The 17,388-nt window shown below is 45.5% G+C and overlaps 3 protein-coding genes across 4 annotated transcripts; all 3 read left to right on the top strand.

Moving 5' to 3' along the window:
• Nucleotides 1-4,392: 4,392 nt before the first annotated feature.
• On the top strand, nt 4,393-7,723 carry BCIN_06g06040 (hypothetical protein). Of its 2 annotated transcripts, XM_024693649.1 has the most exons (3): nt 4,393-4,915; nt 5,122-6,599; nt 6,656-7,723. In XM_024693649.1, the coding sequence occupies exons 2-3, from the start codon at nt 5,232-5,234 to the stop codon at nt 6,701-6,703; spliced, it is 1,416 nt and encodes a 471-aa protein (XP_024549435.1). In that variant the 5' UTR covers nt 4,393-4,915; nt 5,122-5,231; the 3' UTR covers nt 6,704-7,723. The 2 variants fall into 2 exon arrangements, with proteins under 2 accessions (XP_024549435.1, XP_001549208.1); XM_001549158.2 differs by lacking the exon at nt 4,393-4,915 and having other exon boundaries at nt 4,993-6,599.
• A 186-nt stretch (nt 7,724-7,909) lies between these two features.
• BCIN_06g06030 (hypothetical protein) lies at nt 7,910-10,238 on the top strand. Its single transcript, XM_024693648.1, has 3 exons — nt 7,910-9,493; nt 9,606-9,675; nt 9,733-10,238. Exons 1-3 carry the CDS (start codon nt 8,665-8,667, stop codon nt 10,013-10,015), a joined length of 1,182 nt encoding a protein of 393 aa, XP_024549434.1. The 5' UTR covers nt 7,910-8,664; the 3' UTR covers nt 10,016-10,238.
• Nucleotides 10,239-10,580: 342 nt separating this feature from the next.
• Nucleotides 10,581-15,900, top strand: BCIN_06g06020 (hypothetical protein). The gene is made up of 8 exons (XM_024693647.1): nt 10,581-10,956; nt 11,028-11,809; nt 11,869-13,607; nt 13,716-14,014; nt 14,095-14,258; nt 14,323-14,372; nt 14,475-14,871; nt 14,936-15,900. The coding sequence occupies exons 1-8, from the start codon at nt 10,762-10,764 to the stop codon at nt 15,687-15,689; spliced, it is 4,380 nt and encodes a 1,459-aa protein (XP_024549433.1). The 5' UTR covers nt 10,581-10,761; the 3' UTR covers nt 15,690-15,900.
• The last annotated feature ends 1,488 nt before the right edge of the window (nt 15,901-17,388 follow it).

Genomic DNA, 17,388 nt, shown 5'->3' with positions numbered 1-17,388 from the left:
CTGCTTTAGTCAGAGAAGTATAAGTATCAACGGAAGCAAATACCTAATAAAGAAGAAATAGTTCTAGGAAATATTAAAAAAAAAAAAAAAAATAGAAAAGAGAATAAATGTAAAAGGAATGAAACACATGAGAGTCAAAAACAAGGTTTAGCTAAGCCATTAGACTTCGCTTCGTTCTAATCTAAATCCAAATCCAAATCTGAAACTTATCTTTTGGATTTCAGTTCTTTTCTATTTTTGACTTTGGTGGAATAAGTTCCTCTTTATTGGGGATTTGCTTTCGTTCAAGTCGCATCGAAAAGATAACGTAGCTCCTTTACAAGAGTAAGATGCGTAATCTATAAGACAAAACGTTGTCGCACGTTTCTTACTTTCCACAAGATAGTAGCAAAGTATCATATGGTGTATCATGTAGATAGTGAGAGACTAATCACACGATTCCGGATAAAAATGACGATGATGGTTCTATATCCGGATCGAGTTTTTGTTATATACTTTACTAGCAGTATGAGCCCTGCAGCTGAACGAATATACCTCAGGTGGAAATTCGTGATATATAGCCAAGATGAGTATAAATCCAGTGACGCTAGAATGGCTGTTTGAACATTACTGGATTCCCCCAAACTAAGCAAGACAAACGTGATGACATAAAGTAGGTTTCGGCAAGGTGCGTACCGAATGGACCACTGTTGATAGCAGAAAGCTTATTGTAGCGTGATGTATTCCCAAAGTAAGTTCGCTGGAGTATTTCCGCTGGGCTATTCCCATGAGAGCTCATGTTACAACAGCTAGTGATAAGACGAAGACAAACAGTGCACTTGCGTTTTCTTAGCTTAGTTGTTGACGAGAAGATTTGATGATGATGCTTTCGGGAGATGGAAGAGAACCTCAAGAAAGCCGCATCATTTAGGAAGCAAAGTAAGCACGTGAGCGGGCCGATCGGATACGCACAGCCTTCAGCCATTGGGCCGTCATATCCGATGTTTGAAATGGCCTGAATTTTTTTAATTTTTTTTCTTATTTTTTTTTAATTTTTTTTGGGGGGGAAAGCCGACACAATGAAGCGACTCATTAATTAACTTGAGGCTGAATCTGTTCCTTTTCCATCAAGCATTTCGACTGCCATGACTTCATAGGTAGGTATTGCTTGTTTCGAGGCATAATCCTGTAGATACATACCTCGCAAGTGCACCACTCTGTTGTCGTAGCATCAACTTTATACCGACAATGCAAGGATGAATAGGGAGAACACAGAGAATGAATAAAGGTAGTAATGCACACAACGAATGGCAATGCAGTGCCTTGATTTAGTCAGGGGTAAAGTATGCCAAGGAGCGGCGGTGGAAACAGGTTGTTAACGGCATAAAGGAGATGGCTCAGCCCGTATCTTTATTGGGTTGATTCTACCGTATCGTTTTGCGCCGGTTTCTATTAGAGCCAGAACCAGAACCAGAACCAGAACCAGAACCAGCGCCAGTGATTGATGGGTAGTTAGTAGAGTCGCGAGCGGTCTTAGGGGTTGAGATTTATTATGAATGAGATGCAGGAAATGAAATGTGAGGATACGACTCATACGAGCGATTGAGATTGGGTTGTTGCCGATCTGATTTTGAATTGATTTGGTCTGGATGTTCTTAACTTCTTGGAGGGGCGTGGTGAGATATATTTAGAGCTACTGCATTCGTATCTGTCTAACAACTTTGGCTGGCCCACGTTAGATGTGAGATGAATGTGGAAGTTAAAGTCGCACATCATCAGACGGGCGAGAACAGCTGGGAGTTGTGATGGCAACGTGGAAGTCAGTCTCTTGCCTCCGTGTACGTCAATGGCCGAGCAACCTTCAAGCAAGGAACAACGAGGATTGGAGGGAATGGTAGTTATGCTTCTCCACAAGTATGATCTTGCCGTGTGAGCAGTATTGCCTCGTACCCATGATTAATAAAGCGCGACAGGAGAATCCTGCCGCAGGACATCTGTGGCAGTTGAAGCTGGATGGATCATCTGGATTCTGGTTGTGACACGAGGAGGATGAATATCGGAATTCTTCACTGAATCTTGTTTCGTCAGCCTTTCCCCCATTCTACCTACCACGCATTCCCAAGCTGTCACCACTGGACCCCAAATCCCTCACTGTCATGCGGTCCATGAACAGACCGGCATGATGATGGATCCCACCACGGATTCATCATGGATTCATCATGCTGTTACCCCACCATGAAAACAAACTATCACCATGCTGTTGTGAGATTAAATTTGAGACTCGTCATGAACCACGACTGTACTTGTAATCAATAACTCGAAAAACCCCCCAGATCATAGATCACGACATGGGAAAATTATCTATCGTGATTGACTGTTATCGTGGCCCGTCAAGCCGGAATAGGAGGAGACTTGTCAAAATCATGAGGGTTGTTTTTAGCCGTTGAGGTAGCATGTTGAAACGATCACATAACCTTACCCCTGAGTTTGTGAACGGTCTCGATGCCACCTACCACTTTGCGCCGAAATCAGCATGGAAGAGATACCTTGGGACGAAGATGGAGATGGAGATGGAGATGAAGATGAAGATGAACAACCAGCTGGATCTCCTCTGTCCTCTGTCCTCTGTCCTCCGTCCCTCACTCGCTCGCAGGTCCAGCGGTACAAGCTGAGCCAATTCTCGCGCGCACTCCCTGAAGTTCGTTCTTCCTTGGGTCAGATGAAACCAGGGCACGGGACTCTGTTCTAGCTTCTAGGGTTGGACAATATCCCGAGACCGAATATTGAAAGATCTCCGACCATCTTCTCCAAGCTTTTCCAGGTCGCTAGTTCTCTACTCCAGAAATGGGAAGAATCAGTGGAGTGGCTGGAGAGATTTGGATTGCTGGTGGTTCTTTGGTTACGTGCTCTTCATCTCACATCTGGTGGCGTAGCCGAAATTAGAGGTTTGGGAGAACAGACCGGATGTAGAAATGTTTCCTTCTGGTTCAATGAAGTGGAGATGTTTCGGGGGTACAGGCACGGAATTCTCTTGGAAGATGGAGATTTTGTTTATTGCAGTCAGTATGGGATGATGGTATTTTTGGTTCTTGGTTGCAGAAAGGCACGTTGTAGATTGCACGAATGAAACTCGGCGTTGTCAATGGGACGAACGGCAAATGGATTGAGCGATGGAGCGAGAGACGATTTGGAGATTTGGAGATTTGAAGATTTGATTGTCAGGTAGGTAGTAAGGTGGTAGGGTCTAGTAAGGTCTAGTAAGGTCTATCTAGTAAGGAAGAAAGTATACTTCCGTAGGATCAGTAGGAACGTTCCGGTAAAATGGATTAATAGATGGGTGACGGTAGATTATATAATAGGTAATATATAATAGGTAATATATAATATATCCCATCGATATAATCTTACATCAAGTCGTGTTATCCATCCAAAGGATTTATCTTAGTCATAGAGGGGGGATTTCATTCAATGCTAATACGGCATATTTTGGTAGATATTGTAGCACGGTAGTAGTGTGTCTGATTTATTATCTTCTATCATTTGCGCACCTGCTTGTGCTGTATGCTGTATGCTGTATGCTGTCAGAATGTACGAGGAATGCTCCTTATCGTGTCTCCTAGCCAGCGACCGACCGACCTACGCCCACACCATCCCTCTTCATCAATCGTAATCAAAAGATCAAGCTTAAAAGCTCTAAATATGGAAATAGAGCATCAGAGCCACGAAGATACAATGGTCAGACCTTTTTCCCAAATTTAAAATGCGTACGAGGATATCGTGGATTCTTTTGGTACATGTTATTTAACCTGACTCCTAATTGTAGTGTGGCGTGCTGTGCTGTGCTGTGCTGTGTTGTGTTGTCCTGCACGGCGCTGTACCGATGTTCTATCTCTGCTCCCCCACCCACATTGGCTCCGCCTACACTGTCCAGACTGCAGATAGAACCACCAAGACCACCAAGACCACCGAGGCCGTCTCTGCCCTCTCTGCCCTCTCTGCCCTCCCCTCCCCTCTCTCCTCTCTCTCTCCTCGTACCGTCTCGATCCTGACGTGCACCCCATAAATATCGCTTGCCCGTCCAGCCAAGCCTCGAAACCCATCGTCGGTGGGAAGAAAAACATAAAAGAATCTGGCATCGTAAGATTGGACCGTCATTAGAGAGATCGATGACCCTATCACAGCCGGCAATCAAAGTATAAAAAGCATTTTCCTCCAAATTATCGCCCGGGCAGGCCAATGTCTGCCATTCTCCCCCCATGCTGCACATCCCCAAATCAAAATGAATCTCAATGTTTGGGAGTTCCTCGCTGATATTATATATTGCCGGATGCGGCTAGCCCGCGCTCTAGCACTGACAAGGTGACAAGGTGGCCGGGGTTGACCATCGGCACAAGCTAGGATCTTCCCCTTAGCGCACCCCGTTCCGACGCTTTCTATTGGTTCCTGTGATTGTTCTGTACCTGAATCTAATTTCAATGCTTGGCTCTGAGTGGTCCGCCCCCCCTGCTCACCCCTTCTTGCTTTCGTTCCTGGTCCTCCGCGGGTTTCCTATCCTCTGCTGCTGCAATTGCCTTTGCCTTGGAAGCTCTTCTCATCTTATTATTCGTGACACTTCGCCCTTTAACACCGCACACCTCACTCTCACTCCTTCAGACCTCATCCACCCTCGTTTTCCCCTCCAAGCATTCCCTCCCAACTGAGAGTTAGTTGTTGTCGTTATCACACACGAAAATAAACAGCTCTCTACCACATTCATTTGGAACCGCCACTTTTATCTCAGCGCCAGAACAGAACAGAACAGAACTTCTCTCTTCCTCAGAATCAATTAACGTCCAACTATCTATCCTTTTCCATCCCTCCCTTTCATCCCCTAGCCAGACAGACCTTTCATTTAGAGTGAATCGTTCGAATCAAGTCGGAGAGACCCATAGTCAAGGTATGTGCTGCGAATCTCTCGTGTTGTTATTTATTCACCGTCCCGCCATTCTCCATTTAAATCTCATTTCCCTGTCGACTCGTGCGTCTACTGCCACTGCCACTGCTGCTACTTTGCTATTCAACTTCGCCTCGCCTTTCAATTAAGAATTGTCACTTCGTCGCATCTGAGGCCGGAATGCTAATATCTTCTCGTCATCTTTGAAGCCAATCTCACTCGTTATCCCGTCCAATTCAGTCGATATATTAAGAGCCTTTGAAGTTCCGATCCAAGAAACCTTTCGTCTATCCATATCGCAAGAGTTCACTTCTTCACAATGAAGTTCACCCCAGTTTCTGTTGCGCTTCTCAGCGTGGCCGGCGTTGCGATTGCGCAACCCCACAACCATCAACACCGTCATCCAGTTCGAGCAAACAAGGTCGCACGCGACAATGCTGTTGTCTCTGTGACAGAGGTTATGCCAGGTCCAGTCGAGACAGTCTACATGCTTAACGGAAAGGATATCTCTTTGGCCGAAGTACAAGATGGTTTGAAATCTGGAAAATACGTTTTGGTGGGAGACGCTGTCGAAGACGCCCCTTCTGCTACTAACTGGTACACTGCACCCGTATCTGTTGCACCCACAACATCTGCCGCTACAACCTCTTCCGCAGCTACCTCCACCAGTTCGATCGTCAAGGCTGCTGCAGAGTTCATTGAGGTCTCCTCGTCTTCCACCAAAGCTGCGTACACTTGGAAATCAAGCGCTGCATCAAGCGCTGCATCATCCACTTCAGAATCAAGCTCGGTCGCCTCTGTCTCCTCTACCAGTTCTGCTGCTGCTTCTTCCTCCTCCGCCAGCAGCTCCACTTCCGCCGCAGCCAGCAGCTCTACTTCCTCCAGCAGCGCCGGCAATTGGGCCGACTTCCCAAGTGGCACAATCCCTTGTTCCACTTTCCCATCTGAGTATGGCCCAATCGCTGTCGATTACCTTGGTTTAGATGGCTGGATCGGTATCCAAAGCACCCCTGGCTACACCACTTCTGCTTCCTCGATCGTTACCATTAACACACTAACCAGCGGTGGATGTGTGAAAGGCGCTTTCTGCTCGTATGCATGCCCAGCGGGATACCAGAAATCTCAATGGCCTAGCGCACAAGGAAGCACTGGTGAATCCATCGGCGGTCTTTACTGTAACTCCAAGGGAATGCTCGAGTTGTCCCGAACTACCACCAAGCAACTTTGCACTGCTGGATCTGGATCCGTCAAGGTTGAAAACAAGCTCAGCAGCATTGTTTCTGTTTGCCGTACTGATTACCCTGGTCTCGAGGCTGAAACGGTTCCATTGTCAACCTCCCCTGGCCAAACCTATGACTTGACTTGCCCAGATGCCAGTAACTACTACTCATGGGAAGGACTTCCAACTTCCGCACAATACTACATCAACCCACAAGGAGCTTCTACCTCTGAAGCTTGCGTATGGGGTGAAGCAGGTAAAAACCTTGGTAACTGGGCTCCTGTCAATGCTGGTGTCGGCAAAGATGCCTCTGGTAACACTTGGTTGTCAATCATCCCTAACACCCCAACCAACACATATGGTACCTTGGACTTCACCATCACTATCGAAGGTGATGTCTCCGGAAAATGCTCGTACTCATCTGGAACATACTACAACAATGGTGTTGAGTCCTCAACAGGTTGCACCGTAAGTTCATGGATTTATTTATAAGATGTGGGGCCGTAAGCTAACAAATCCTTCAGGTCTCTGTTCTCGCAGGCGGAACCGCTACATACGTCTTCTCATCATAGGCGCTTGAGTCTCGATTTTCCCTTTTACAAAATTTCCGGTGCACATATTGTTGTTTTCTTTCCGCGCGCATATCCACAATTGCGGCTTATGATCGTTGTAGTCACTTTTTTTTTTTTCCTTTACACGCCCTCAAGTTATTCTAAGTCTCGGATGTTCGAACTCACGCTCGACTTGCAACGTTCAAACAAATTTGTCAATAAGATACCCCCTCCATCCGATCTCTGAATGTACTTCGTGTGGTAACTTTTCCTTTGTAATAAATGTCGCTAATGTTTTTACATTATTGAAGTGGAAGATATCTGGACGTTGGAATACTACGTTCCAGATGGTTGTTGTAAGCATGAATGGATTTCTTGAGGGGGTTGGGGCTGTTGGTAGAAAAAAAGGTTGTGTTCTCGGCAGATGAATGTTCATATGGCGAACGGGAAAGCTCTCTTTCCTTGAAGCGATCACCTTGGTTAACTCTTCTATGTATTCGTTACTCATTTTGAAGGAGACGTGCTCCTGGTACAGAGTGCCCCTCTATCCCTACGGCCTTTTTATCAATTTGCCGCAGGCACTCTTGCATATGTTTTCACACTGGCTACAAATGTTTGGAAGGAGCGCGCACACGAAACAAAAATTACCACCATGTCTCTTTTCTGAGGAGATTTGGTAGAGAGCTATAACACCTGTTGTATGTGGATGTGAATGGAAAATTTGACGGCAGAGGCTGCAGAATATGGTGCATGTATCAATGTAAAGTAGTCTAGTCGGCACAACACAGACAGGGAAAGGGAGATCAGTTACACTCTACTTATTCTACCTTTTCAAGAAGATGTTGAGAAATTTTTGAGAACAGAAAATTCCAAAAAAACAAAAACAAAAAAACAAGTAAATGGAGCATTCAGATGAAGTGTGTGGCCTTTTTCGTGTATACAGATTAAAATCTCTTTTCGTATCTTATAATTTCTTCATTTTTCTTTCCTGACGATGTTCACATACAACTAACTGTCTTTCTGAATCTGTGAATATGAATATGAATGTGAATGTGAATGTGAATGCGAATGGTGGTCTTATTATCTTTCATCGGTCTCGTTAACCTAGCCTGTAGATTTTCATTGATGTTTAGATCAGCAATGCCAGTAGATGCAGCGTCGTCCCGTTCCTGAATGATCCACTGCCTGAGATTTCCCTTTCTTCGATACCTTCCCACCTACCGACTAGGTACTTTTGATATATAATTCAGCCATGCCACAGGAGTCTCACGAAATCCGTACTGTAATACGATGCGTGAAAGAATCTTTTCTCTGTTAAGAGAATGTTAATATCTTCGTCCATCTGATTATCTAAGTATCAAAATATTGTGCCAACCGCTCTCGTTTGCAGCAAGGGAATTCATCTGTTAGGGAGTCAAAGGTTAGTTAACCTTATGCTTAATTTTCAGCCTACAGCAAAAGAACCCGGAACCCCCACACCACCCACCGATCTCGAGGCTAGATACCGTGTGAAGGTTCTCCGCCCTCGGCATAAACCTAGCTTATTTAAAAGCTGCGTGAGCTGAAGGAGCTCTTGGTATTTATTTCGGAGACTTTGAATTGATTAATTGTGATTACATAAATAGATTATCATCGAAATCACAACAGGACAGCGTGAGAGGGAAGCACGCAATTCGCCGAGAGATATACGTGCGCTGAGATTCTTTTGTTCCAAGGTTTCGTCTCCGAGGTTTGGGGCAAGACGCAGTGCGAGAGGTAGGGAAGAGGCGGCTTTGCTTGGTACCTGATTGCATTCTCGGAATCGATTGATTGGACAATTGCACTCGGGTTGCACGACTGCGATTGCGGTAATTGGTTGATTGCGAGGCTGCAGCTAAATCTATCTGAAAGCGGAGAAATTGCGCGGTGGAATCGTGTAGGGTGCGTGCTGGGATAGGACAGGATAGGATAGTAGGTGTTAGGGACGTTGTGGTGTGGGTATAATGGAGAGTACAAAGAGACCTGATGGGATCGAGGGGAGGATCAATTCGCAGTCGCAGATTTCGTTGAATACAAGCACGACGAATTCGAGTTCGCAGACGGATTTGAATCGGATACGAGCGGGTGCGAATGAGAGTGCACGTTCGACAGAGACATTACAATTGAGACCGAATACTCCAAAGGCAAATATTGAGATCGGGTCGAGCTCGCATATACATCAAGGGCAGAGTCCGAGTTCGAGTCCGCGAACAGGTAGTAGAAGTGGAAGTAGGAGTGGGAGTGTCAGTGCTAAAGGGAGTCAGAGAATTAAGGAGGGGAAGAGACAGAGGATTGATAGTATTTTGGAAGAGGCGAGGAATAGGAAGATTGTAATGGATACCCCTGGGGACGGGGATGAGAGTCAGAATCCTGGGAGAGGAGTAGATGGATATGAGAATGGGGATGGGAATGGACATGGACATACAATTGGTAAAGAAAGCAGAGCGGAAAGTAGCGCAGACGAAGAAACGAGTGTATTAAGACGCGGGCCTGATATGAGCTATGGAGGTGTCGGTGACGGAACCACAGCGATCACCGCAAGTACGAATAATGGAAATAGCAGCACGAGGAGGAAAGTTGGAGCAAAGAACTCAAATAAGAAAGGAGGGGCATGGGAAACGGGAAGAGGGAGCGGATCTTCAGGGACCGAGGTTGAGGGGGTAATTGCCCAAGATGAGAGTAGGACGAAGCGAAGCGGAAGGATAGGAAAATGGTGGAAGAGAATGATGGAGGAGTATGGAAGTATTGAGTTGGAAAATAAAGGGAGTGTTGCGAGGGATCATTTGGCACTTGGTTTGTGATTTCTTTCTCTCGCTAAGTTTTACATCACACGAATCGTTTGTCACACGTCTGGGAATGGATATGTCGTTGGTTTGGTATGTTACTGACTATGGGGCGTGGACAGAAAGAACATTTTTAGCTTGGCTGCGAACCTCCCTCGCCTTCGCTAGTATCGGAATTGCAATCACTCAACTGTAAGTTCCTTTCCCTCCCCCGCCTTCTCACTTCCCACTAACCTTATTCCTTCCTAGATTCCGCCTCAATACCTCAAACTCCAGTACCCCCGCCCCATCAGACCCTAAAAGCAGTCTCCGTCATCTCGGCAAACCTCTAGGCGCCACGTTTGTGGGAATATCAATTCTCATGCTCTCAGTAGGCTTTCATCGATACTTTGAAGGGCAGTTTTATATTATCAGAGGGAAGTTCCCAGCCAGTAGAGGCAGTATTGCGCTTGTGACGATGATTACAGGTGCGTTGATGGTGACGAGTTTGGTGCTTGTGGTAGTGGGTAATAGGGGGAGCTTCGAGAGGTAGAACAATGAGGAAGCGATATTAGGGGACTCTCGTGGAGAGAAATTTTAATGAGGTTGATGAGAAAGTGGACATGTACATCACGTTTTGGCTCTCACATGTTGATAATTGGGGGACTGGGCTGGGCTGGGCTGGGCTTTATCATTTCCAGAGGTTTTGTCCTCTTTTCATCACTCTTGACATAAATCAGGCATGCGAATGCAAATATGATATATTATTGATACCAGGCTATGAAGTCTTTCATGGGCTATTGAGTGATTTCATTCGTCATTGTTCAGTCGTACGATTGAAAAACAAGCAAGCTAGTGCTGATGCTTATGTATCTTGTTGGGAATACTGGGATGCATATAATCTTCTATATCAGTTGGTTAAGCTTGCGTATTCTTTGCTGAATATCTTCCACTTTTGAAATACCCTAGGCTATCGTCACATAACGACCTTCCTAATTGGGGCATCCTCACTGCCAAGCATTAACAAAGTTAGCTAACCCCCAGTAAGTAGATGAGCTTATGGAGCACAGACTTGCGTGTCATCCTCCGTGATGCCGTCTTCTGCTCCAATTTCACAAGCTCTATTTAAATAGCTAGCCCTATGGGCTCTTGTGCTTGGTTATTTTATAAATTCAACCTAACTGAGTGGTTTCGCCAACATAACTAAGTCCTCAACATCCTGAAACAAGACTAGATATTGTTTGTCTCGACGGCACACTCGATTCGGATTGAAGCAGTCGGGATTTTAGGCATGCAAAAATGCCTTTCTTTACTGGAGGGGAAAATCTGCTTCAGATGAATCAGGAGGAGTTTGACTTTAGCATACAATTTGAGCAGTTGTTCTTCTCTATTATACCCTCTGCTTTGTTCATCGTGATAGCATGTTGGCGGATGCTGTCTCGGGCTCAGAAGCCTACGGTTGTGAATGCGCCGGGGTTTCAGCTCGTTAAAGTGGTATGTGCTATTTTGATTTGAGTTTAAGGATATAGAGAGATGAGAGTCAGGTGCTGATTGGATTACTATAGGGTGCTATTGTGACATATGTCGCTTTGGAAATTTCACTTCTGGTTTTGGCTGCGGTTGGATCTTTGCATGTGTCTAGCATGTTTGTAGCTGCGTCCGCTCTCAAGTTGGTAGCAGGCTTGTGCATGATACCCCTGAGTGCCATTGATCACAGCAGAAGTCCAAGGCCGTCGGTAGTGCTGAATAGTTACCTGTTTTTTACTCTTCTATTGGATGCGGCGCAGGCAAGAACACTATTCCTGTCATCGGACAACGAGTCCGGGCTTGTCTACAGCAGTGTCTTCATCGCCGCTCTGGCTCTCAAGTGCGTAATCTTGCTTTTGGAATCACAGCAAAAGTCCAAATGGGTAAGCTGGAATGAGAAAGAGCATAGTCCGGAAGAGACGAGCGGTATATTCTCGCTTGGTGTTTTCTTCTGGCTCAATAAGATGTTTTTGATGGGATATAACAAGGTTTTGGAGATTGAAGATCTGTATCCCTTGGATAGCTCTTTTGATGCCAAATTACTGCATGATGGGTTCTCCAAGAACATGGATTATTCCAAACTGAAAGGCGACAAGTTTGGTCTTTTAAAGGTGCTAATGCGCACGTTGAAAGTTCCTCTTTTACTTCCTATACCGTTACGCTTAGCGCTTATTGCTTTCACATTTTGTCAGCCTCTTTTTATAGAAAGATTGTTGGATACCTTGGCCCAGTCTGAGATTGATGCGAATGTTGGGTATGGGTTTATTGGTGCTAGCGCGTTCATCTACTCTGGTATTGCAATCTCAAGGGCCTTCTATTGGTATGCTGCAAATCACGGGTTAGAAATCTAGGACATTGATTACTAACATGTATTTGTAGGTATCTTCACCATCGAACGCGTACTATGGCAAGATCAATACTAGCCACAGAAACTTACATCAATGTCACCAAATCTCGTATTGGGGCTGGTGATGATAGCGCTGCGCTTACGTTGATGAGCACTGATATAGAGCGAATCAAGATGGGAATGAGAGATGTGCACGAAGTATGGGCTAGTATTATCCAGGCCGCAATTGCAGGGTGGATGTTGTACACTCGACTTGGTGTCGCGTTTGTTGCACCAATGGGGCTTGTTATAGTTTGCTTTCTCGGCTTGGCCATTCTGATGAACTTCGCCGGAGATTCGCAGAGGACTTGGATGTCGGGCGTCCAGAAGCGTGTAGGTCTAACGGCTACAGTCATTACCAGCATGAAGAACTTGAAGATCTCTGGACTCTCTGGCACCGTCAGTGACTTTGTACAGAAACTTCGTGTTGAGGAACTTGCCGCCGGAGCTCGATTTCGCAAAATATTCATCATTGCGGCGCTTTTTGGCTTTATTCCGCTGCTGATTGGTCCACCGCTAACCTTTGCTTTTACTTCGAAAACGCTGGATGCCTCGAAGGTGTTTACGAGTCTTTCTTTTCTTACGCTTCTCACGGTTCCGCTATCCCAAATCTTTCAATCTACTCCGGAGCTTATCTCTGGGCTCGCCTGTCTCGGACGTATTCAGGCCTTTTTGGAGTGCGATAATCGTCATGATTTCCGCAAAGTACTGGCTGATAGAAAGCTGGACGCAGAGAAGACCAGAATCGAGACTGTAGCTTCCCCTGATTCGGAACTAGACTCAGCGCCTCCTGTTGTAATTCAAAATGGAAAGTTTGGTTGGGAAGAAGATAGTTTCGTTCTGCGAGACGTGAATGTTAGAGTACCAAAGTCCTCACTCACTATTGTTGTTGGGCCTATTGGGTCTGGCAAATCTACGCTCTGCAAGGCACTACTTGGAGAGATTCCTTTTAGCGAAGGTAATGTATCTTTGAGCACTAGGTTTCCCCACGTTGGGTTCTGCGAGCAAGCAGCTTTTCTCTATAACGGGTCGGTTAGAGATAATATCATAGGATTTTCTCCTTTTGATAGCGAGAGATATGCCGAAGTAATCAATGCTGTCTCGCTAAGTTTTGATCTGGCAACACTCCCGCTAGGAGACCAAACAAGTATCGGATCCGATGGAATCATTTTGTCAGGAGGTCAGAAGCAACGTGTTTCTCTTGCACGAGCCTTATATCTGCAGTCTGACCTACTGGTACTAGATGATGTATTCAGTGGTCTAGATGCGGATACTGAGGAAAAGGTATTCCAGCAGGTCTTTGGTGCTAACGGACTCCTACGAAAACGACGCTGTACAGTTGTGCTTTGCACACATAGCGTTAGACATTTACCCGCAGCAGATCATATTATTACACTTGGAGAAGGAACCATTGTTGAGCAAGGTAGTTTCAATGAGCTGATGAGAAAGCAAGGTTATGTGCAACGTCTAGGATTGAAGGATTCTTCTGAGAGCGAGGCTTCGTCAGAGAATATAACGCCGAAGGAAAGTCCCCGTCGATCGGAGTCACATGTGATAGAAAAGCCGACGACAGCTGAAGTGTTGTCGCTTGCACCGGAAGCAGATAAATCTCGTCAAATGGGTGATGGAACGGTGTACAAGCACTACTTTATGAGTATGGGCTGGTTTTCAGCAGTGTGTAGTTTGTTTTTTGCTGCTCTTTGGGGCTTCTTTACTAATTTCCCTACAATTTGTAAGTCGATTCTATCTTTGCATAGTGAAATTCCAGTCCAATTTCCCCGCTGAGCTTGAATATTTTCCGAATCACAAAGCTTCATAGCGCTAATTTCATACATTTCAGGGCTTGATTATTGGACTGACGATACTTTTTCTAAATCTCACGCTTACTACGCTGGGATATACGCGTTGCTTCAAATCAGCGGTCTCATCTCGTTACTTCTTCTTGGCATCACACTTTTCATCGTTTCTGTTAAGAAAGCAGGGGCTAAACTTCATCACGATGCCCTGCGAACACTTATCCGAGCACCGCTGCGGTTTTTTACCAAGACAGATACCGGGGTTGTGACGAACCTCTTTTCTCAAGATCTAAATCTTATAGATACCGAGTTGCCAGATGCAACCCTGAATACTTTGTTTTGTGTGAGTTTTCTTGAAATTTGCCTTGAAGCTCTTTCAACATGTGTTTCGCCCGATGCCGTAGTCTAACGCGGAAATTATAGGTGTTTCAAGCAATCGGTCAAATGGCCGTTATGCTCACCTCGTCTGTGTACTTGGCTATAAGCTACCCGCTTCTGGGCGCTTTGCTTTATGTTGTGCAGCGATTTTACCTACGAACGTCTAGACAGCTTAGATTGCTGGATCTTGAGGCGAAAAGTCCTTTGTAGTAAGTTCAGCACTGGAATATCATCGCTTGGTTATTATACCCATGCTAACTTATGGTTGTTTAGCACGCATTTTCTTGATACTCTTAGGGGTATGGCAACACTGAGAGCTTTTGGTGAGTAACTTCCAATATCACAAGATGAATAATCAATCTTTAATGGTTTTGCAGCATTCTGGATGGAGAAAAGTCGTTGTTGCTAACGCTTCAATTAACCAGGTTTTGTTTCTGATGACGTCCAGAAGAACGCTCGTCTAATCAACGCTAGTCAACGACCGGCCTATTTTCTGCTCATGATTCAAGAATGGTTGAACCTCGTTCTAGACCTCGTAGTCATGGCTATGGCAGTAGTTGTGACAACACTTGCTGTTCGACTTCACTCCGATTCTGGTTTCGCCGGTGCTTCTTTATATACACTTATTAGTTTCGGAGAGAATCTTTCGGGTATTGTTACTTATTACACTAAGTTGGAAACTTCAATTGGAGCAATCGCTCGACTGAAAATGTTTAATGAGAATGTTAAACCGGAAGATAAGGATGAAGAGGATATTGTTCCTCCTGAACAGTGGCCTCATAGTGGCGTGGTTGAATTGAAGGGTGTATCTGCAGGCTACGAGTAAGAGATGAGAATCCCCACGGACGCATTGTCTATTATCGAGTAAAGCTAATACCATTTCTAGTGTGGAAGATACAACCGATAGCACACCCAACTTAGCTCTTCGTAACATCAATCTAACCATTGCATCCGGAGAGAAAGTTGCAATTTGTGGCCGTACCGGCAGCGGGAAATCCAGTCTGATCGCCCTCCTCCTCAAACTCCTCGATCCCACTCAAGAAACTGCTGCAAACGCAATCATCGACAACATACCACTTCGCTGTATAAACCGAGACTCTCTCCGTCAGCGCATCATCGCCGTTCCTCAAGAAGCAGTCTTCCTACCCGACGGCACTACATTCCAAACCAATCTCGACCCCTCTCACATCTCCACCCCCGCAGAATGTCGTGCCGTCCTCGAAACCGTCGATCTCTGGGCCTTTATCCAAGAACGCGGCGGTCTGGATGCGGGCATGAATGCGTCGACTCTCAGCGCAGGACAGCGACAACTTTTTTCTCTTGGCCGCGCTCTTCTGCGGAGGAGGATTCGTGCGCGCAATTTGGGGGTTGCAGGAGCGGGAGTGGATAAGGGGATTTTGCTCCTGGATGAGGTGAGCTCGAGTGTGGATTTGCAGACGGAGAGGGTTATGGCGGGGGTTATTAGAGAGGAGTTTGAGGGGTATACGGTGGTGGCCGTTAGTCATCGGTTGGAGATGGTGATGGATTATGCGAGGGTGGTTGTTATGGATCGGGGGGTGGTGGTGGAGGTGGGGAACCCGGAGATTTTGGCCAGAGAGGAGGGGAGTAGGTTTGGGGAGTTGGTGAGAGCTGCAGGGTAGGGGGTTGTGAGTTTGGGATGTTTGGGGATGGATAATGAAAGGGAATCTTTGAGTTTGAGTTTGATTGGAGTATTCGGGAGTAGGAATCTGAGTGATAAATAATGATTAAATGATGTTGCCATCTGTGGAAATGTTGAAGCCGGAATCGCACCACCTTTCTCTATAATTTCTTGTGTCGCATTGCATCATAAAAATAAGACTAGTGTTTTCATGAATCCTTTTATTTTTATCGAGCTTTCATACTCATCTCTATCTTATGAATATTGTGGTATTCTGGATTTGGGCATTGGAGAATTCCGGGGGATGTTACTTGCGGTCTTTAAGAAAAAGGTGGGGATTTATCCTATCGTTTTATTTCATTTCTTTTCAAACGAAATATATTATATTATATTGGCGTGTATAGATGGATCCACGAGTGTGTTATTTCCAGCTCCATCATTGGGCGATGATTTCGATGTTCTTATTTTATCTGTTTCAATACTCGTCATGGAAAGGAGAAATGAGAAATTACAGCCGTGAAATTGATTCAATGTAAATGGAGAAATAAATTCTCGTGCTGAGACATCATCTCGTGTATCGCTTTTCGTGCTTTGGATTCCAAAAGACCGCACGCAATATCTCATTCGGTGCTTTAGCCATCGTAAAGTCGCTGATGCCACTATCGCGGCATCGATTCATCTAGAGAGAGCACTTGATGAAAAAGAATAAAAAATACCATGGAAATCACAAGTAACCTGTATGCATTGCTAGCCGGGTTGACATACGGATAAGATTCCTTCGGAACAGGCTTGTCCAGAAAACTCCAAAGTGGTTCCCAAGCATCTTTGGGCGAGGACTCAAGAATTCATCCCCGAGCAAGTTTTCAGATGTTCTCGTTGTAGGCGACAAATTCTTCACGGAGAAAAGTGCGATCTTCCGGTCTACCACCGGACCAGTCTGTCAGTGCGGATAGGACAAGTTGGCGGAATGTGAGAGCTTCCTATGTGATTGGTTAGCGAAAAGTCACGAGGTTCCTGTTCGATATTTGCGAGAAATGAGAGAAGCATCGCGTGTCGGTAGAAGCATCTTGAGAATCGACCAAAGACGCGGATGGATAACCGCGTACGTTGATCGCTCAACTGGTTCGATCCATTTGTCTGGACTGCGGGTCGTCAGGATGACTTTCGCATTAGGATATGCGATGAGAAGTTCACGGCTGGCATGTCTGTGATGGCTTGATAGGTAGGTAGTTGTTTCAGTATATATCAAGATATAAGATATTTTCGAGATTGAAACTCACGCTAAATCTCGCCAGTATCTTATCAAACTCATCGCGACCAAAAGATTTTCCAGCACCATTTAACTTCGCATCGAATCCTTTGAGTCATAATGGAATATGTCACTCTGTAGGCGCTGCGACTCGAAAATGATAGGTTTTGTAGCCTAGCTTATTGAGCGCTTCTTGGAGTGAGGGCTGGAGATGGTTAGTTTTGTAGATTATAGATGGGGTGATTGTGAGACGGATACATAGTGGGAGTGCGAGAAAGACTGAGACAGAGGACTTTCATGTCACGCTCTCGTTTTGTGATGGGGGGGAGGGTATCAATTTTTCGAGGATGGGAAGGCACGGTTATGTTGTTTTCGTGGTCGGTTTTGCTGGTTTGTGGGTTTGCTGGGAGGCTTTAGGGGTTTTTGGGTTGAAGTATCGAGATGTTTGTAG

Source organism: Botrytis cinerea, chromosome 6 (assembly GCF_000143535.2).
Source record: "Botrytis cinerea B05.10 chromosome 6, complete sequence".
Taxonomy (NCBI): domain Eukaryota; kingdom Fungi; phylum Ascomycota; class Leotiomycetes; order Helotiales; family Sclerotiniaceae; genus Botrytis; species Botrytis cinerea.
The sequence above is the reverse complement of the archived record's forward strand: the minus strand, read 5'-3'. Positions and strand labels throughout refer to the sequence as shown.

Excerpts from the sequence above, each read along its gene's own strand:
- BCIN_06g06040 (XM_024693649.1), top strand. The coding sequence starts at position 5,232 with ATGAAGTTCACCCCAGTTTCTGTTGCGCTTCTCAGCGTGGCCGGCGTT. Across the intron at positions 6,600-6,655 it reads AGTCCTCAACAGGTTGCACC|GTCTCTGTTCTCGCAGGCGG; the intron begins GTAAGTTCATGG and ends CAAATCCTTCAG.
- BCIN_06g06030 (XM_024693648.1), top strand. The coding sequence starts at position 8,665 with ATGGAGAGTACAAAGAGACCTGATGGGATCGAGGGGAGGATCAATTCG. Across the intron at positions 9,494-9,605 it reads GAGGGATCATTTGGCACTTG|AAAGAACATTTTTAGCTTGG; the intron begins GTTTGTGATTTC and ends GGGCGTGGACAG. Across the intron at positions 9,676-9,732 it reads GGAATTGCAATCACTCAACT|ATTCCGCCTCAATACCTCAA; the intron begins GTAAGTTCCTTT and ends ATTCCTTCCTAG.
- BCIN_06g06020 (XM_024693647.1), top strand. The coding sequence starts at position 10,762 with ATGCCTTTCTTTACTGGAGGGGAAAATCTGCTTCAGATGAATCAGGAG. Across the intron at positions 10,957-11,027 it reads GGTTTCAGCTCGTTAAAGTG|GGTGCTATTGTGACATATGT; the intron begins GTATGTGCTATT and ends GGATTACTATAG. Across the intron at positions 14,259-14,322 it reads GAGGCGAAAAGTCCTTTGTA|CACGCATTTTCTTGATACTC; the intron begins GTAAGTTCAGCA and ends ATGGTTGTTTAG.